The sequence below is a fragment of the Sciurus carolinensis genome, chromosome 6 (assembly GCF_902686445.1).
Source record: "Sciurus carolinensis chromosome 6, mSciCar1.2, whole genome shotgun sequence".
Classification (NCBI taxonomy): Eukaryota; Metazoa; Chordata; class Mammalia; order Rodentia; family Sciuridae; genus Sciurus; species Sciurus carolinensis.
The window spans coordinates 38,250,197-38,272,420 of NC_062218.1; the positions used below are offsets into that span (position 1 = coordinate 38,250,197).

The 22,224-nt window shown below is 36.7% G+C and overlaps 1 protein-coding gene across 1 annotated transcript in view; it reads right to left on the reverse strand.

The window, feature by feature from the left end:
* The window catches only part of Fgf10 (fibroblast growth factor 10), an 80,940-nt gene extending 59,893 nt beyond the window's left edge, over positions 1-21,047 (reverse strand). Inside the window, exon 1 of the mRNA XM_047555986.1 lies at positions 20,014-21,047. Within this exon, the coding sequence (XP_047411942.1) occupies positions 20,014-20,344 (331 nt within the window). The 5' untranslated portion in view covers positions 20,345-21,047. The remainder of the gene's footprint in view (positions 1-20,013) is intronic.
* Positions 21,048-22,224: the final 1,177 nt, after the last annotated feature.

The window sequence follows — 22,224 nt, forward strand, 5'->3', positions numbered from 1 at the left end:
TTTCATCACAGTCCCAGGTTCCTTCCCTTATCACACTAAGACACTTGAGAGGAAGAACTAAGGTCACTACATATTACAGTTCATTTCAGCCTAGAGAATCACAAGTAGCTAATGCTACTGAAAGGGGAAAACACAGAAGGTTAGAAAGGGGAGAAATAACTACAGACATAATTAGACACAAGTGTGATTGTGCATATCTGGGCCATAAGAAAAAAAACATTTGACTCTTCCTTCAGAGTACAAAAATAAATATAAATATGAGAAGTGTTAAAAATAACACAGCCTGGACACAAAAGAGCACAATTGGACAATTTTGGGGGCATCAAGAATCATGATAAAATACTTCTTTTCCTCCTATTAGTATTTTATCAGTCATCTTTCATGTAATCCTCTGAAAATGCTCTTCTATTATTATGCTTATAACAGTCCCAGATTTTAGCCAATCCAGTATTGAAAGTTTACTCTCTCACCTCTGTAGCCATTAATTCCTAGTTTGTGTTATTTTATTTTCTCTTCCACCTCCTAATGGAAGCCAATTAGAATAATGAGGGCAAGAGGTTATATATACATCTGGCCCCTGCATTCAACATCCTGGTTTATCTTTACACTTTGTTGAGAACAATGGTAAAAGGTGAGCAGGGAGATCCCTTTGTGTATATTTTCAATGTCAGAAAAAAAAAAAACATTCTACGTTTTCACATATGTGACATCTGAAATGACTCAGACATGGTGACATTAAGGGAATCACTGCTTCTTAGTTTTGTGTTTAATTGTCAGAGCCAGGAGAGAAGGAGGTGAAGAAAGAAGGCAGGACTTGCATGGGCTGACGATCTTTTAGGGACTGGACTTGAGCAGGCATGGCTTTCATTATATTTAAGTGAATTAGTCTGTTTCCTTTAAACAGGAGAGATTAACAAGCCACCAAGGGCCTGCTGTGGGATTCTGACACTTTTAGTGGCTTGTGACATATGATTTGTGAATATCAATTCACCTTCAAAAGCAAAAAGCAAATCTTACCATTAGCATGAACTATGCCAAAAGCTGATTCTAGGTTAGTTTGGTTGAAATTCATTAGGGAAGGCATTTGCTAAGATGCAGAAATAAATCTTTTATTTGATCCAGTGTTCTTACAATTTTTAAGTTGTTCTTTGGCCTTAGAAATGACTATATGTAGATGTGGGCATTTAATATGAATAAGTTTTCTTTAATAAAGAGAATAAATACCTCAAGTCTTAAACTTGGGAACTGTGGGGAAATTAAATAAAAGAGAAAATATCAGGAATCCTAAGTAAACTCCTCTTAAAATTTTTGTTTCTTAGTGAAAGACTATGTCTTCAGGCAGTTTGGCATTAAGACAACTATTTCTCAAACTGCAAGTAATAAAATAAATATTTTTCCTCATATGTGAGTAGGTAAGAAAAACTTCAATATTAAATAAATGACATAAGGAATTTCAAACTAAAAGAACTGACAGAAAAATAAATTCACATTATAAAACTATTTTTAAAACACTTCCAGTTTATCATCTTTTGAAAAGGTTACTTCTGAAAAAGTACATATATTTTTCCAATCCTTTTCTTTTATAGCCATCATAAGTATTGAGACAAAAATGGTCAGGAGTCAGAATTCTGTAGATGCAAGTAAGAATTCATAGACAGCAAGAAGAGATAAATTTTGGTCTTTATGTAGGCAAAATCTAGTTAAGAGAATACAGAGTACGACAGAAGCTTCCTCCAGCTGTAGAATTTGATCTGCTGATGTATCAGAGAAGAATTTTAAATTGTGACTTATTGAAGGATGAAACAGCATAGTGACAGTGCATATGAGCTAAAGCCACTCTACCTAGGTTCAAACCCTACAGCCACCATTTATTAACTGTAAGACTTCAGTGAAAGTCACTTGATCAGTGTTCTCAAATTTTCATCTGTAAACTGGGATGACCTGGAATCCACACCCTCAAATCGTGAGTTCATTTGCAGATTCATTTGCAGATGAAATGAGTATATATGTAAAGTACAAAGGACTAATTTAGCATTCAGTACCTTTAGCTCTTATTACCTGGTTCAGTTCTAAAACCAGAACTGAAACAGTATCTAAAACCAGGAGGTAGTCATCAGTTGCAGAGAACATTCATCTAGCATGCAGCAGACACATAATGTTGCCAATGAAATCCTTGTAGGTATGTTTTTGAAAATATACCTATGTAATAAATGAATGCCATAGACATCAAAATGATAAAAATAACAATGACATATGAAGAAACCACATAGTGGTTAAAACTGAACTGCTGATTAAAACCTGGACATTTTCCATGTGTAACATTGAGAAGCAAGGATATTCTGTATAGTGAATCTGAAAGATTGTAGGAATATTACTGAATCCTTCATGTATATAAATAAGAATGAATTTAATAACAAAGTTATTCCATGTTCTCATTTTTCTCTTTCTGTTCCCCAGCTATACTTCATCACAAAATATCATTATTACTAAGATGTTTAAAAAGTTTGTTAGTTCAGTTAGAGTGTCAGTCATGAATAGAACATGGGAAGCTAGGAGGGTCTAAAGCAGCATGCTCTTATTCTATAACCACTGTCATCAAAAAGAGAAATAACATACAGTATGACAATTGATGGATGGCATTTTTCTGGTGCAATTCTGATCCTTTAATAGGAAAAATAATTTTATGCTTCCTTTGGAACACAAAATATTATGACAAAAATGCTTTCAGTCAAGCGCCTCCTAAGACAGAGCACAGCAGGATATAACAAATAATTTTAAAACCCCGTGAAGTCTTTTAGGATTGAGGTAAATCCCAAACATGCTACTTTAGGTTGGTCTGTATAATAATAATCTTGGAGTAATAAATTATGGCCAATGTCAGTGGTTATATACTACTAAGTTCAGCTGAACACATTCTGATTAAGCTTACTAAATGACTCTGGAGCCTTCAGTACAGAGAAAAAAGTTTAAAAATAGAGGGAAAAAGGTACATCATAAGTGTGTTACAGGGGCCAAGGATGTGACTCAGTGGAAGAGCACTTGCCTAGCAGGTATGAGGTACTGGGTTCGATCCTCAGCACCGCATATAAATAAAATAAAGGTCCATTGACAAATAAAACACATTAAAAAAAAAAAGAAGTGTGCTATATGTTATCAATTCTTTAACATTTTCAGATTCGTATTTTCTGACTTTACAGGAGATATTCCATGAGTTACATAGGATATAAATCTGTTACAAGTTGTCTTTAGTAGGTATAAAGAAATGTAATTTATATTAGAAGTAAGACTATAATTCACATAGTCATGAAACACTCAAGGTGGACCTAGTCATAGCTTTTACTATAGTGTCAGTCCCAATCATCCAAAAAATGGGTCATAGGTAGAAACTGAAACCCAAACAATTTCCAATTTCTTTCATGTAAGAAATAATCCATTATAACCAAGAGTTCCTCTCAATAAGGGATAAGAAATTAAGGAACTGCTAGAGTTCCAAAGATGGTTCCCAAGGAAGCTATAGAATCTCATTGATATTTGTTCGTCATGTTTCCAGAGTTGGAAGCTTTGGTTCAAATTCAGATCATCACTTTGAGGGCTAGCATGCTTCCAACACTTTGGGAGTTAGAGGCATGTATGCACAAATTCCTGTGGCTTAAAAAAGATGAAGTAGGAAGGAACCCTGAAAGCCTGTTTACACAATTGTCATCTGGTGTAGCATCTCCAGCTCTTGATCATAAGTGGCAGTGATGGAGCACTCTGGAGTGGTAAGAAAACAGCCCCAGTGAGATGAGGATGTCCTCTCCTTCCTCCTTCCAGCTTCACATGCTCATGTGTGCACATGTGCACACACACACACACACACACTTACAACTGGGAGCTGAAAACTGACCTCATCTTAGGTTTATCAGAAAACCTCTTCCACCAACAAGGGAGCACTGAAGCTTAAGCATGGTTTTAACTTACTTTAAAAAAATTTTTAATAGAACATATGGCACTTTCTCCTTTTCCAGGATATATGCAAAAATTGAAAACATGCAAACATAGAATATATGCACACAATCCTCTGTGTCAAATTTTTCAGATTATACTTTCCTCCCATCACCTCCACATTCAATGTCACTCTTACTATTATGCCTTCTTAAGTTGTTTATTTAGAGGGGGGAATTAAAAATCACTTGAGAATGTTTATTAAAGTTCATGTTATGTGAATCCTTTATTTGGTCCCCCATCCCATAAATTATTGCTGAAATAAGATGCATAATATGCATTTTGATCAAGCATACCAGTTCATTCTGATGATGTGCTACATAAATCCAATAGTGAGAAGTATCTACTATTGCCTATTAATATTATTAACTATTTCCAATCTGACTTCCCTCTCCTTCTGTTCCAAATCTCTTTACTAAGTGCCAAGTAGAAGAAATGTTATCTTTAGTAGGAGAAATGACTAGGACTGAATTTCAAATGAGTTTGCACAATTGTCTCTGTGGCTATTTTGATACTAAGTTTTAGAAAGCTCCTAGAGATTCAAATGCTATCTTCCTGGCCTCAGAGACCATAAGTAAAATGCTGTGCTCAAGGTAATCCTGGGTCATATCTCTTACCAATTCCCTTGCACCAGATCCCTATTCCTAATTGCCCCTACCTTTCCAAATATCCGCACCATTATCTCTCTTCTCAAATTACTATAGCCCCAGCACTCAGTCAACAGTGAGTGTTAAGGAGAAAAAGGAGTGAGCACCATAACACTCTAAACTAGCAGCTGTTACCATCAGCCTCAGCCTGGCTAAAGCCCCATTACCCTAAGACTTGATAACAAAACATTTATCTTCTGTCTACGACTTCATAGCCCCTACTTGTGAGAGAAACTAATTTTCTGTTAAGAGGAAATGTCAGTTGTAGAACCATGCTGTTTTCTCCAGGCCTTAAAAATTCAATGGATATAAACAGACATGATAATAAATTTTAGAAGAGTCATGTTATTAGGAAAACACCTTGAGATGAGAGAGGCTTAAACGCAGAATGTTGAATGAGTTTTATGCATAATCAAGAGAGGATAGATGAAACAAGGTATCAGTTTTAAAGAGCACAAATGTACAGTAGCTTCAATGAACTGTATTTAAGCATTGAAAACATCCTTCAAAAACTACTAAGTATGTTTTAATCACATTATCTATTATTTTAAATAATTGGTCTTCTGTCACTGTTAACTATAAAGGGGACTCATTAAGTAGAAAAGGTTTCCGTGGGGTTAGCCTGCATATTCAGGAGGGGTTCTTGGACCAGTGCAAGAGAAACTCTTCAGACCAGACAGATTGAATTTATAACCCAGTGGAGAGCAGCCCACATGCATGGTTAAGTTCTGAATCAAACATGCAAAGTTTTTTGTTATTATATTATCTAACAGTGAAAGCAATATGAGCAAATGCACTATATATTTTAAACAATGGTTTACAAAACTGGAGTCACTCAAAATTGTTTTCCATTTAGACTCAACTGTATTTAAGTTCCTGTTATGAATCTTACACTTTGCTAGTATAGTAATTTTTACTAAATTATTTTGTTTAATTCTCATAGATGTGATGATGAAAGAGACATATACAGAATTAATTAAGAGGTAGGAGTATTGTAACTTACATCTATTTGAGTCCATGCTTAGTGCTTTCTGCCATAAGATCCTCTTTTTTTTTTTTTTTTTTTTTTTTTTTTTTTTTTTTGTGAATGATCCTTATTTGGTCTACACAAAGCTGTTACAGTTTGCTATTTGAGCTTCCTGGGACTGCTGCAACAATTTACAACAAAAGTCATGGCTTAAAACAACAAAAATTTATTATCTCTCAGGTCTGAAGGCCAGAACTCCAATATCCATTATACTGGGCTGAAAGCAGGGTGCTGTCAGGACTATATTCCCTTTTGAAGTTATCCAGGGGCACATCTATTCCTTGCCTCTTTCAGCTTCTGGAACCACATTCCTTGGCTTATGACCCATCCACTCTGTTCAAAGCCAATAGTGCAGCATCTTCAAATCTCTCCTTCCATTATCAAATCTCTTCTTCCATCTGTGTATATATCTATTCTCCTACCTCCCACTTGTAAGAACATTTATGGTGGCATTTAGGGCCCACCTGGATAATCAAGACAATATCATATCAAGATTTTTAATTAGTCACACTGGTAAAACTTTAAAATTATAGGTAACATTCACAGATTCCAGGGATTAGAGCCTACTATCTTTGGGTGACTATTATTTGCTCTTTTATAGTCTATCATTGTCTCCCAAATTCTTATGTATTCCATATGCAAGATATTCATCCCATCCCACAACATCAAAACTCATACAAATGTCATCAACTCAAGAATTTTAAATCTCATAATCTAAATTATGTATGGATGATACTTTGATCAAGATCCATCCTGGGGCAAAATTATTCTCTATCACTGATTCTGTAAAATTAGAAAATAAGTTATCAATTCCCAAAACACAATGGTGGGACATTCTCATTCCAAAGAGAGATAAATGTAAGGAAGAAAAAGGTCTCCAATCCCAAGCAATTTCAATAATCCAGCAGAGAAAATTCCATTAGATTTTTTCAAGGTCTGGGAATGATCCTTTTTGACTTGAGCGTCCTGCCTCTGAGCGCATTGTCAGAGTCTATCTGTGCACACAGCTCTTCCTCTGCACCAGGATCTGCATTCCCAGTGATCTTTCCTTTTCCTTTACTGACAGCATGTGTTTGTGGATAAATACTTTCATTGTCTTCCTTCATTTTTCCTTCTCCTCATCACTTTTTAGTCCAAGCTGGCAGTATTTCTGCTGATATAACATTCTCAAGTACTTTGTGGTCCTCCTGTGTATGTCATGGGATTCAGGCTATGAAAGGATCCTCCACAGATCTTTTCTGCATGATCTCACTTCTGTTCCTAGCTTCTGCTGAGATGCCTGAGAAAGCCCTGTCAGTCTTGTCTCTTCAGCACTAGTATAAAGCTTGCCCAGTCACTCCCTTGGCCTTCTCTGTGAAGTGTGGTTTCCTAACAGTCAGTCTCCTGATTTAGCATCCTTCATAATATGGATAGGTTAAGTGTCTCAAATCATCAAACACTGTCTCCATTCTGTTTGTTAGTTAGCTATCTTCTCTTTATTTCCTTTCTCTTGGATTTTACTTTAAGCAGCCAGGAGCAACTAGACTTGTCCTTCAACACTTGCCTTGGTAATTTTTCAGCTAAATATCCAAATTCACCACTTAAAAATTTTGCTTTTCATACAAGAATTGTCTGTCCTACAGTTTCCAATAACATACTCCTCATTTCTTTCTGAATCTTTCCCAGAAGCACTTTTAATATTCATACTTCTACCAACATTCTCTGTATGAGAAAACACAGATTCTCTACTGGGATAGATTTTCTCTAATGTGCCCCTTATCTCCTTTCAATTTCTCACCAGAATGTCTTTAATTTCCATGTAGCTACCAGTAATCTGTTTAAAGAAATCTAACCTTTTTTTTTTTTTTAAAGTGATGTGCCTCAGAAATCTTCCAGTTAATGCTCACTGTCCAATTCCAAAGTCACTTCTATACTTTCAGGTATTTGCTACTGTAGCACTGCACTGCATGTTTCAAAATTTGTATTAGCTTCCTATAACTTTTGTAACAAATTACCACAAAGTTGATGTCTTCATACAAGTATCTATCTTCCTTTACAAGTCTGGCACCCAGAAGTCCAATATCAATTTCACTGTGCCTAGATTAAAGTGTCAGCAGGGACAACTTAGGTTCTCCTCTGTAGGTTCTAGGGGGACAATCTGTCCTTTCCTATTTCAGTTTCTGCAGTCAGAATCTTTAGCTCAGGGCTCCTTCCTTCATCCCCAAAGTCCACGGGTTTGTATCTTCATGTCTTCCTGGTCAAATCACCTTTTACCCTCTCTGTATGTCTAATCTCCCTGTCTCTCTTACCATAAGAACACTTATGATGGCATTTAGGGTTCACCTGGATAGTGCAAGGTAATCTCCTCATCTCAGGATCCTTAATTTAATTACTTTTGTAAAAACTTTACGACATAAAGTAACTCAAGATCTAGAGATCAGGACCTGATGTCTTTGGGTGACAATTATTCAGCATACTATTGTTATTATTTTTTTATGGTTGCATGTTTTATTTGTTCAAATAGTTATACATGACAATAGAATGCATTTTGATAAATCTTACATAAATGGAGTAAATTTCTCATTTTTCTGATTATACATATTATAAGATCCTAGAATCTGGTTCTTAATCCATAAAATGAGCATACCAAACTAAAATATTTTAATAATAATTTAGTTCAATGCAGTGCACTTATTTCATAGATTAAGTCTCTGAGGTCAAGATAAAGTAAATGACTTGCTTAAGATAGCACAGTAAATGTTTTGACACAGCCAAGACTACAAGCCATATCCCTTTACTCCCACTCTCTGCAGTACATTATTCTTCCTCTCTAAAGTAATTACTAAAAATTATTCATTTCTTAATTCACATGATATCAAGAATTCAAACTTCAACCCGAAATCAGAAATAAATATCTCATAGCCAACAAGAACTTTGAAGATCAGTGAAGTCATTATAATATCTACTGAACATAATCAATAGTAATCTTGGATAGAAAAATGGGAAAAAAATATATATATAAAAGATCCATTTCATGATTATACAATTTTTATTCAGGAGTTTGAATGAACATAAGTACTTCACTCTCACTCAAGCAATGATGACCCTACTATCTTATTTTCTAAACTCTAAGAATTATAAAATTTAGAACTAAATAAAAATGTAAGAGATCATTTACTTTAACCACCTCTTTTTAGGTAGGTAATGTATCAATCACATTTTCTGAAATAGATGACTAACACAAAGAAAGAAAGTTTAAGTGACTTGATCAAGGTCATATGGTTTAAAAAAAGCAATTCATTTCCATATATATGTCAGATGCTGAATTATGTGCTTGCAAGGAAAGATCAATTAGATATAGTCTGCACTTGTTGACAAGTGTTCAGTTTATGAGGAAAGTAGATGGGTAAACAGTGAACCAATCAAATGTAGAATTGTGTTATAATACTAGACATAGGATTTGGGGGAAGCACATATTTTGCAAGGGTAACAGAGTGGTCAGGAAGGCTTCTCAGAGACAACATCTAACTGAAATCTTAAAGGAAGGAGAGCTGGGGATAGGGTGGGTCACCATTCCACACAGATTTCGTGTGTCTACAAAGGCTTGTCCCCAAGGGGACAAGTCACATTCTGGAACTGAAAACAATTTTGAATAATGTTAATATGGTAAGGAATGAGACCATCTTTACTTAGATGTGGAAACCAAGATCTGGGGAAAACTTGGCCAAAGTCACATGACTGTGACGTTTTGGAATTCAGATTCTAAACCAAGAAGTCTGACTCCCAAGCTCAAGGTCTCATTAGTGGATGTGACTTTATGTATACTGTCAGAATCCTGTTCCTAGTTTGTTTAAAAACTACTTAACTATACTCTTCTGTAAGAAAAATAAAGTGCAGTCTATTTGATTTCTTTTCCTGATCACCCAAATCAAGTAAAGCTAAGATGATTTAGAACAGCAATGACAAGAACAAATGTACAACTGCATCAGGTGGATATTGATGCCTTGGTAGTTCCCTTTGGGAATCTGCTAGAATTTACACAGTCCCTTCCCAGTGATATGTACATAATAAGCAATTTTTAAAGAGCACTTTAAATTTTAAAGCAGTGATCATTCGGTAAATTAGGAATAGTAAGGATGTAATAAAGATCTAAGAATTGTATCTTTTACATGACCCTAGTATGAAATTCGTTCTTTAAAAACCAAGCTATAACTTTTGCTATGTAACGTATTTAGATTATGTCTAATATGAAAGCATAGATTGTTTTCCAACAGTCCTGTGCTTTGTTTCTTTTTTCTTTTAATTCAAAAATAAAGTGCTAATAATAAAAATGAAGAAGGTTGGTTTAAAACAAAATGTTAGTGCAAACTTTTGCCAGAAATCATTATGTCCTCAGATGTAGGGATATCTGCATGTTTCCCTCTTACATGGTAGCACATTTTGGTGTGTAAATGGTGTGCAAATGGTTCACCAAAACTTCACATCTGACTCTGCACACACATGCTTCTGTACCTTCTCTTGGAATATTTACTCATCTTGTTGTCCAAGTCTGTGTCTAGCTGGAATCTTTTCTCCTCGATGTGACCTCCTGATGTTATCCATCTCTCCCTCAGATAGAAGTTGCAGTTTATTTAAATCCTGCCTAGCTTGTTGGCATTGACTATAAACTGCCTTATATGATCTTCTGGCTCTGACTCTCTGTAGTATCTCATTTCTCTAATCCAGACTGCAAACCCTGTGAGGGTTGCAGCCAAAAATGTCAATCATGGGATGAGCAACAAGAAATAACTAGCGGGTTTATTGAAAGGTGAACATGGGTAATAATCACAGTTTAAAACCATGCCATAATTTGCAATAAAAGATGTGGTTGATATGTTTAATAATTACTTTTACTTTTTTCTTTTAGCCTTTCATTCTATAACTTTCTTCAAGTTTCCATGGTTACCTGTATGGTTGCTAAAGTATTTTTTTTCCTTGCTTTTGTATTTCATAATTTGCATCCTTAAAGACAATTTTTTAAAATCTTCTATTCATTATTTTTAGTTCCTTGCTTTCTCATCAAGCTACCCTTGAATCTTCCAATGTCTGCTACCAGTCTCTTAAAGAACCAGGCCTCTATTCTTGCCTCCAATCTTTAGAATTGTTAAGGCATCAACTTTTTTCTTCCACATCCCCTGCCTCAGTTTTTCATAATATATCTCTTGGTTCACTTATGTTTTATGGTTTTTTTTTTAACACTATCTGCAGATTGTAAACTCTATAAGAGCAGAAATGTTAACATTTTCAGATAGTGTATAGTGTATCTATCTAGTGCCTCACACAGTAACTGACAAAAAGGAGACACTCACATTTCTGTTGAATGAGTTAAGGAGTGAGTAAATGATCTCATTTAATCTTTACCATGTAGGAAAGAGGTAGGTATTGTCAATATCTCAGTTTTACTAATAGCAGTTTACCCAAGTCTATTCACTCTTGTCTTGCACTTTGCATCCAGGTCTCTGGCTTCAAAGCCAACCTTCACTTGTAGCCTATACATGTAATCACTTGGAATAAAAGCCCACACTTTCCATCACTCTATGATATAGTCTTTTTAGCAGGATCTGGGTCTGAGTCTTCCTTACTTTGATACCCTGGCTGTGATTACTTGTGTGGGATTCTTCTTAGATCACAGATTCTCATTTGAGTTGATTTAACATCAAATACCAGGGCTTGGATTACATTTCCCTCACACCTTTCTTGTCCTGTTAGTTCTTTTGCAGTACAAATCATTAGCCTTCTCTTCTTCCTGGAAGTTCAAAACCCTCGTCGTGATCATTCCAGCAAAATCTCTCCTTCTCCTGTCACAGTGTATGTCTAAATGAGCTATGGTCTCTTCTGCTTTTCTAATTTGCCTTTGGCTTCTAATATTTTCATCATGTGTACTTTACTATCTTTCTTGCTTCCTAGATGTCAACATTTTTGAGCTTTAAAATGCTTCTGTGTTTTTGTTCATCAAGATGTTATTCTATAATTTGATTGATGTCTTTAGTACTTTTGCCCCCATATTTATGAAATCACTTTTTTTTCAGAGATAATTCCCCCAAATGGCCAGAATCTAATAATTACTCTTATTAATACCATTGTAAAAATACCTCATATTCAATGAAGAAAAATGTAAATAAGGATCATGTGTTACCCTTTTCTCCATGGTACAGAATATGAATTCTTCCTTTAAATAATTCTATTGGTAAATCAGTTACATAGAATTTGAAAACAACTTTAAAACATGGTTCAAAATTTTAATTATTGTTACGGTAGCAGATAAACTTAGTATATATAAAAATTCAGTTTCTGTGTATAATAAAAATAAATCTAACTCAGCAATCAGTCCCAAAATGTTTCTTAGAAGAATCATGAAAGAAAAAATCATATCTATTAGTCCAGATTCTAACTCCTGTTGATGTTTCAAAATATACCTAAGAAAGACATGTGCATACCATCACAAAACTGAAGCTGTTTTTAGGAAACTTACCATGAAACCCTGAGCAGGTTAAAAAAAAAAAAAAAAAAAAGAAAGTAATGGAATAAGGAAGGAAGGGAGTTTGGGGCAGAAAAATCCATCCCTAATCTCTGAATTCTTTTGAATTATTAACTTTTATTCATTTATCCTTAAATTCCATCTCTTCTACTAGAACAAAAGTGGTTTGGGGCAAAAATATGTGCTAGTCTTCCCAGTGTCTTTTACTGCACTAAGCAGTGAAAAGATACTTATATGCACTTTTAAATGAATAAACAAGTAAATGACTAAAACAAAAAAGATTTGCATTTTTATATCTAGCTAACCTACAGTACATATGGATGCATATTTTGCATTGCTTCACAATAGATAACCAGTGTTAAGAGAATGTGGGTTTTGTTTTTAAAAGCTACATTCATTTGACAGAGCATACAGAAAAGTTGGATAATCTTCCTGACATTCTGAAAGTTGGGAATATTCAAGACCTCTAAGTCAGTATTCATCTTCTACTAAGGTAGAAGAGAGATGATCATTAGGTTTTCTAAACCATCTTCACTTTCTTTCCTTTCCAGGAGTTCAGAAAAAGGCAGAAAGGTAAGGAAAATGACAAATAGCTAGTAAGTGATGCATGTGTTTAAAAGAAAGGTAAAGTGGACCTCGGGAAGAGGTATTGGATAGAGAATTTAACCTGGAAGAAAAATGCAGATTGGGGACCTAGATGGGGGTCAGTCCTATCCATTTTCAGCCAAGTGCTTATCTGGGGTTTGCTCACCTCCCCAGAGGTAGAACTTAGAAGAAAGTGGTCTAGAAACTGGGAAAAGGAAAAAAATTACCGCAGATTCAAAATGAGAAGAGGTTTCTGGTGCAGTATGTTGAATTTAAATTGTTGGAAGTTTTTGAGGCCCAGAGTACAAATTATCTTTTTTATATGCTACTCATGCACAACTATCTAGGTCTCTGACCCTAAGTATCACCTGGGGTGCTAACTAACACTAATGAAAGACTTTTGTTGGCCTGGAAGGTAGGCAGAAAGTTCGGAAACAAACAAACAAAAAAGGTAGGGGATGATAAAAAATAACTAAGTGGTCAAAATGTGATAAAGTTATTGAGAATCACAAGGTCACTGAAGTACGGTTGTCACGATCTTGAAACCAAACTACGAGAAAGAAATAGTGGAGCCTTAAGTCGTGAAGACAATTTGAGACAATTAACATCAAGTTATCCTCAACAGAGAGGTGAGGCCTCAAGAAAGGCTAAGAATAAAATAAGAATGTATGTTTATTAGTAAAGCATCTTAACAAAGTCCCAGATAGAAAATAACAATTATAAAAAATGCAAAATGTCTTTTAAAAAAGTTCTTACTCTTGCAGTTGACCTACACTTCAGAGTTAGCTTAGAGTTATAGTGAAGTTATTAGGTTTGTTAGGTTGACAATTACTTAGAGTTTGGGGTACTTCAACTTAATCAATACTTTGCCTTCTATTAGGTTTCATTAGACTATTCATTAACATCTTAGTGACATCATTCATTGTAGGAAGGATGCCAAACATTCAAAAATTCCTCATTAATAACACACATACTGACAGATTAGGTATAGGAAAAGGTAGACAGATTTAGGTTGAAGAATTATTAGGTGAACTATAAAATAAGGCAATGCTTTACTGCCAGCACTATGAATCTATCAAATAGTAATTGGATGCACGTGTTAGCAGCAGTAAAAAGTCACTGTCCAGTTGTCCACCTTACATGGGAATCTACTCTGAGTGTCTTCTTTGATTTATTGTTCCAATTAGAACACAGCGTTCAAAGAAAGAACACAACTGACCTGATTTAAAAGCAAGGGAGCCCTTCAGGCCATTATTTTGTGGGTGACCTGGCTGCCTTTTAGATAGCTTAAAACTTTCTCTTTGTGAAAATTCTGTACAAATTAAGCATTGGTTTCAAACTGATTCTATAAAATATCAAAATTTCAAATTCATTAATTCAGTATCAGTATCATTGGTGGTGTCCCAAGATGTGGGTATATTTCTTTTCAACAATTTTAAAGATGTATTTCTAAGTTATTCTTTTTTATACTATTGACTGACTGGTACAGGTAAAGGTAACATGCACTGAGAAAAGAGAGCCAATTGTAAAAAGTAAATATTCAAATCTGCAAAACCAAGTCACAAATACCACTGGTCACAAATACCACTGGTCAAATAGCAAATGTAAAAGATCTTAATCTTCCAATATACTGTGAAAGATTAAGATACTTCTGCATGAAGAACTTGAGACATAATAAAGTTCATTTCATCTCCAGACTGCGATAAAACTATATTAAAATTACATGAACATGAATCTTACACCCCATATGACTGCAAAGTTAAAAGAGGTCTTTAATTTCTGGAAGGGAAATGCTAATGTTTAACTTAGATATATTAAGCAAACATCAACTATTAATGTTGACAAATGTTGTAACAGTAATACTAAAACTGTCATCTGAATTACTCTTCATTGCAAAGTTCACAGAATTAATACTAAGATAGATTAAATCACTTTGAACTAATACACATGTATTACTCTTCCTTCTGAAGCATAATAAAGAAATATCATTTGCGCTACAATTTTGGATAAGCTTACAGACATTTAAGGCTTAGGAAAGATGTGGATATTCATAGGCAGCTCATAAATGTGAGGAACATTAGTTGCATTTCAAATGAGCTGTCAACTTTTTCCCAACATTTTGGCTTGTGGAAAGTTAGACGTTTGGGTAATAAATGGGGTTTGCCTCTGAACATTAAGGTAATTGTACAGGAATTTAAAGTGCTCATTCATGTCTACCATAAGTTCTTTAAATTCTAAGGAAATGCACTGAAATAAGGCATTTTGCTCTAAACTGGATAGTGATAGCATACAAAAATATGCATAAAATGAAGTTTCTTTGATTTTACAAGTCACAGCTCCTTTTTCACCTCCTCCTTCAATTCTCTGTTTAAACATCAATTTTGAAAATACTCCCCTGTAAAGAGTGGTCCATACCTTTGAGTAATAGGTTACTGAACACTGAAGACATAGAAACTGGTGTCTCTGAATTCTTCTACTCCAATACTGGCATGTAATTTCTGCCAACTGTTTTCTAGGATTTCTTCAGAAGGTGGTTATAAATCAGGTTTATGAAGAGGAAACTCTCTTGAATTGTGCATTTTTAATGGATTTATGATAAAACCATCAAAGCGGAGGGTCCATATGGTAGGAATGCAGTAAAGGTAACAGGACAGTGTCATGTAAACATTAAATACAGTGCCTTCCATCTTCATAAATCCTTGATGCTCATGATTAAATGCTGCCGGTTATAAATTATGCAACCAAATTCTAGAAACAACCACAACTTAAATAAGACACCAATGGAAGCCATAAATTGTCTACGAGTTTTCTTCCCAGAAAACTCTTGTGTATTTATTAAGAAACAATATCAGAGTTCCTACTTTCCTCAACTATTATTTATCTTATACTTTATTAAACTTCCTACAATAAGCTTTGGTCCTGATTAGAACATAATAATACAAATGTTTAACCTAGACAAAATCTACCATTTTTATGTTATAAAGTATCTTTTTTATTTGCAGGCTCATTTTAAAAGCATTCTTCATATATGTAGCTTTAGGTCTCAATGTGTTGCCCCTTGTAGAGTCATATAATAGAAGTTCATCCAACAGCCCAATTTCCCACAGGTATTTACAATCATATTATTTTATTACACGTGGGAACAATTAAGCATTTGGCCCTCAGCTGTAAACAATTACTATACACAATGACATTCATAGATTTTTCTTACTCATGTATTCCTAATGACCTCTGTTAACATAAGTGAGATTGATGCATGTGTACCTTGTGTGTGTCCATAAGCAACTGTATTTCCAAATGTAACATCAAAAGACAGACTTCACCTAGACAGTGCACTAATTAATGTTGCCTGTAACCATGTGACTACCTGCAATGGTTATCTTTAACTTATTTTGTTTCTATTCCACTGTCATTTTACTTTTGTTCCAGTTTAATTTTAAAAACTACTAGAGTTTATGGCAAAAAGCAAGTAAGATTTTGGATAATCTGCTTTTTTGAGATGTGGGCCAATTCTAATAAATCATTATTAACGTTGGAAGTAGCAGAGAGGAATAGTGTATATGGAGTGTAAACAAATAAGCTTAGGCTTATATCCTGATTCTGTCAATTTCTAGATGTGTGACCATGGACAATTTACTTTTTCCAACTTTAGTTTTCATGTCTGAAAAATATGGACAGCTATATATACGTCATAGGACTATTACAATTATTAAATGAAATATGTGTTTAAATAGATGGGGCACATACCACATACTCAGGTCATATTAATTTTTCCATTGTCTCCCATATCTCATTTTCAGAAAAGTGCTTAAGCTCTGGGACTGTTTGGGGTATATCCATCCTTAGTTGTCTCAAGTTTGGAGGCACATTTTCCTTTCACTAGATTCCGCTTTTCTTCAAGTGACAACCACGTGAGAAGCTCACAGCTGTTTTCCTTATATCCAGAAAGAAGGCAATCATTCCCAGTTGCAAGGGTACCTAACAGCTGTATGCAGCCTTTCTAGAAAGCCAGACCTGGATCTGAGTGGTAATGTTTCAAGGGCAAAGCTCTAGATGTAAAGAATGATAAAACAAAAACTAAATGAGCCCGCACATATCTAGTGACAGATACACTACAGTTATTCTAAATTATTCAAGCTTTCTCAGGCTTCTAGCAGGAGAAACAATTTATTTCTGTTCTCTTTTTCTACTCCCATATAATGGTAAACAGCAAAAATATGTCCCCTCCTTTAAAAAAAAAAAGAAAGAAAAAAAAGGAAAGAAAAAATTATAATAATCACCCAAATAGAGAGGAGTTTCTTTAGCACACATAGTATTTTTAGAACCAGCCAACTTCTGGGAACTAGCTTTGGAGGTACAAGTTAAAAATGATTTTGCAATACTTCTGGGTAATTTCTTTACTTCCCTTTTGTTAGCATTTTACTGGCAAAAAGCCAGTAAAACAGTTGTTTAATTACCCAGGACATCACAAACATGTAACCTCTTAGATAAGCTGTTACTGTATTTTAGCAACAATAATACTAGGGTCAAAAGTAACAAAGAAAATTAATCTTCAAATAAGCAACTCTCAAAAGAAGAGTATTGTGTATTGAGATAATTAATAACTTGTTTAGGAAAATGTTACTGAAATGTGGTTTTTGGACAAGGAACTGACACTCTTCAGAGGTTAGATATCCTAATATTTAACAGGCTGCCATTTGGTGGGCTGGCTGGCTGGCTACCCTGTGGGCATGGCAAAAGTTTGTTCACATGTAATTATGCAACATTTAGACAATATCTTAATGATACCATGTAGTTCAGCTGAATCAGTCCAGCTGGAAACTGTAGTAGCATTCTGATTACTGGACCACATGTGAAATTAAGCCTTTTTCAACCTGTACCGTTCACTTGCACATGTTCTTGGAAAGCCCAAATTATTTATAGTTTGATAATATTTAGAAGTATAATCTCTTCCCCCTTTTACTTCTAATCATTAATTAAGACTGTATTACTATTTAATATTTAGTTTATTAATTTTCAAAAAGGAACTATTAGTAATTAGTAGGGTTTATCACTTGGAAGTGGTATTAGTATATTTTGTACAGGTAGGATAAAAATTCACCATGCTTATTTACACAATAAATGTTATAAACTTTTCTGTGTTCAGATAGTCCATACTGTAAAAATAAAATTCAAATTATTTGTGGAATCACTTTACACTCAATAATATCTACTATTTTTAGATAATATGAATTTAAGTTGCATAAAATTAAAATAGTATAGTTTGGTGTTAGCATCACATCATGAAGACACTTAAAATATAGCAATGGCAAAACAAGTTATTATCAAATATTTTTAAAACAAGAAAGTTTTCTCAAGGTAAATACTCTGAAATTTTATTTCTTTGAGTTTTCCCCCATGAGCTAAAAATACATAGAAATTCAGTCCATGAGAATTATTAAAAAAAAAAAAATTCTCAGCTTACTATGTCCAACCCTGTGTTTGGACAGCTTTTTCCCCTACCTTTAACTGGATACCACCACACCATTTTGCTTCAGAAGTAAACAAAAATACTGTATTTTTGGCCAGTAACTGTAAAATCATACACAGTATCTCGGAAATTCAGGTAACAAATGACTTTCAATCAAAAACAATCATCATTAATGGTATTATTTCAGCCACTTTTAATGACTCAGAATGAAAAATTCTTCTAAAATATTTTATTCTTGTAAATATATTTCTGGTTTTAGAAAATAGAAGCAGTAGCTGAGGAGAAACAGAATTTATGTTGAATATGTATGAGACCCAGAGGAAAAAAACTAAGTCTTATTTCAATGCAAATCTTTATTTAAAAATAAAATGTTAAATTCTGGTCCACTGTCCTTTGCATCAGTAGCTGGTACTTTCTGTGCCAAGACATCTTGAAATGTGTGATCCATGTATAGAAGTTAACCCACAAATGTATGCTTAGAATTCCCAAACCACTAACACAAAAAGGTCCTCTTGAAAGGTGACTTGGAATTTACCACTGAGATAAAGCTAAATGGTCATTAAAGATGTTTAAATGTCATTGTCTACTGTCTTCAGTGTGCCATTACATAGCCTTGGGATCCTTTCAAATAACAATCAATAGAGGATGAATAAGTCTCACCACTTGAAAGTAAGTAGGAAAGGAAGCCAAGAGAGTAATCTGACTTGGCTGGATTGATTCAAGAAGAGACACAATATCCACCCCTTCTCTCCTCATTCTCCCTCCCCCATCCTTCCCACACCCCTGGAAGAAAGAAAGAGGGAAATAAAGAGAAAGAAAAAGGAAAGAAAGAAATCTAAGGATCCCACGCAGAATTCGTACAGAGAAGAGAAGCTCACTCTATGGGATAAACTATAGCCATGGAAACAGACTTATGACTTTTACTTTGAAAATAAAAGAATGACAATGAAATTTGTGTGAGGTCTGTGTGAATCCAGTCCCAGATGTTTACAATGCTGTAGTAGTATGGCTCTGCAATATGAGAGGTTTCAGAAGAAACAGTACAACAGGACACCACAAAGCAGCGCATATGCTGTTGACAATGCAGACATGAGCATCATGTTACCAAGAGAGAAGGCAGGCAGAAGACAAATAGCAGCAGTGGTGCCTGAAAAACTAACTTCATGGACTGCAATCACTCAAAAACCGGCAAAAGGGACCCAAAAGGGAAAAAAAAAAAAATCAAAACCAGAAAAGTGCTTTTTGCTCCTATCTAGAGGTGGTGGGTCAAAGGGATGGGGGTGGGGAGAGAGTGGAAGTGACTTTTCTTTCTTAAATAAAGTTCCCATAAAGCCCCTATAATTGACAGCGGATAATTATTTTCAGCTTGAGGAGCCTGTCCCAAAAACTCTTAAGATTGCCAGGGAAAGGAAACAAAATGTGTTTACTTGAGCCATTTCCAGAAGGGAAGGAAAGGGGACCTTGGGTGAGGTGGGGAAGGCACGGGGGACAGAAAGGGGCATCTATGTGCTACAACAACTCTCGGGCGCCCTGCGTGGTCCCGCTAGTGACAAGCTAGAGAGAAGGGGTGGATAGGGTGGCAAGGGGTGGGGGTTGTGGAGGGAGCGCGCCCAGGGGAGGGGATGCGGCAGCACAATGTATACACGGGAGGGGGGGTGATTTAGTGTGAAAGTATTCCACTTAATCATTTTACAGGGGTTGGGGACGTAAATATTTAGTTGGCCACATCTGGAACAGATTTTCCCCCCCGTGTGGGGTGGGGGGTGGATAATTGGAAGGAGGGGAGCACGCATTTGTTACTTACTGTACGGGCAGTTCTCCTTCTTGGTACCGCTGACCTTCCCGTTCTTCTCAATCTTGAGAAAGTACTTGGTGAAAGAGAATAGCTTTCTCCAGCGGACATCTCCTTGGAGGTGATTGTAGCTCCGCACATGCCTCCCCGCACTGGAAGGAGAGGAGAGGGAGGAAGAAGAGGAGGAAGAAGAGTTGGTGGCCTCTGGTGACACCATGTCCTGACCAAGAGCTTGGCAGGTGACAGGGACGGAAGACACCAATAACAGCAATAAGAAGCAGCAGCAGTAGCCGGGCAGGTGGGGAAAGGCTGAGGCACAATGTGTCAGTATCCATTTCCACATTGTACTGAAACTCTCGGCACTGGAAATTGTCTCATCAGAAGGAACATACTGGAAGGGTAAGACCCGGTGCAAGGCAAGGAGACAGCTGGAGGTGGTGGCTGGTGGTTAGCTCCCTCTGGGCGCGGATCTGGTCAGAAGTGAATGCACCAACATCCATAACTCCTCGGAAGGGCCAGCTGCCTCTCCTTGCTCCGCTCTCGGATCCGCTGCCTGCGCCTCTAGTCTCCGGGTGAATGGTGGACGTGGGTGGCCAAGCAGCAGGATCTGGTGGTGGCGATGGTGGTGTTGGTCACCAGAGCTCTCCGCTTCCCCCAGGAGTTACTTTGTTCTCTTCTTCACTCCTTTCTTCACCATGTTAGATACAAAAAGGGTCTGAAAAACAGATGACAGCGCGGTGAACAAAACCCAAAGAGGGTGGGGTGAGGGGTCGGAGGAGATATCTGTGCTCCTCTGCTGTTGGCACCTTCTGAGCCCTTTCTGCAAAGTCCCAGCCTGCTGGCCACTTCTAAAAGTGTGTCCCTTTGGGGTTGTCAGAACTGGAGGCAGCTGCACCGTCGCTGTTTTCTTCCCCCTCTTCCTTTCTCTTTTTGGTGGTGCCTGTTGATTTGAAGCCTCCAGAAAGTCACTTCTTGTTTGGGGGGGATGGCGGCTGGTGTTTTGTTTGGCCCTATCCCCCACCCCCCTTCCTTTGGAAAGCCCGCTTGTAAACAGGTTGAAGCCTGGAGTCTAAATGTCAGTGATTCTAAGCCAGAGGTGGGCTCTGCCTCTGCTGGTCAAACCTCATTTGCAGGGGTGGAGAAGCGGGGGGAGGGGGTCAAACGGCGGTGGGACATCTGAAACCCTCGACTGCTGGGAACGCCAGAGAGAGGGAGGGAGGAAGGGGCCGAGAGGGGGGAGAGCAGGGGAGCGAGAAGAGAGCGCGATGCCTTTGCACGGAGCTCGGGGGCTGTCGGGTCCTTTCCGCGCCGCCGCCGCAGGCGCAGCCTCCGCGGACGCCTCCAGCTCCCGCTAATTGCTGTTAGGGCGTCCTGTGCTCGCAGCTCTGGCCACCGGTACTGGCTGTCCTCACACTTTCCGAATTTTGCTGTCTTCCAGCCTGACCCAATCCCCTCTGGGGAGCCCCTTTCTCACTTGTTTTCCAGCGTACAATTTATATCCCTCTTCTTCTTTTGGCAGTGAAATACTTGAGAGCCACCTGGTGCTTGACTTTTTCTTTTTCCTTCTTTCTGCATTTCTTCTTTCGATCACCGAAGGGGGGAGGGCTGGGGAGAAAGCAGAAGATGCTGAAGATAAACCCTCCCAAACAGCAGATTATAAACTGGTCGGAACGAGCACAGAAAAAAGAGACATAATTAGCTTCCTTTCCTCCTCTTCTGCCAGCTTCCAAGGAGGTCTCCGCTTTAATGAATTACTGATTTCTCGCTTCCGTTGCCGAAGTAAAAAGTTCACACTTTGGCCCTCTCTGCCTTTTAAGCTCAAGGAGATTTATCGTCACTCTTTAAAGTCTCCTCTCTTTTGGAGCAAATGAAATCAGGAACCCAAATGACCGATTTCTAATTGCTAACATGAGTCCTTTACTGAATCACGCGTGCACTTCAAAGCGAACGCACTTTATTGAGATCGCAAAGATTTTTTACCGTACAATTTGACCAAATACTCGGCTGTTTTCTTTTCTGTGCAATTTCCTTTGCACTTTGCCATCATGGGGCATTTTCTTCAATCTTCAAATTCAATGTTTAAAAGGCTTTATTTTGCGATTTTAACTGCCCTACCAGTCTCCCTGTCCTCTCCCTATTCCACACGCTACTCCCCAGCTCCCCCATTGCTCACAGAAACTAGTTCATAGCCCAGGTATAGACAGAATTAAGTCCAGGTCTAGG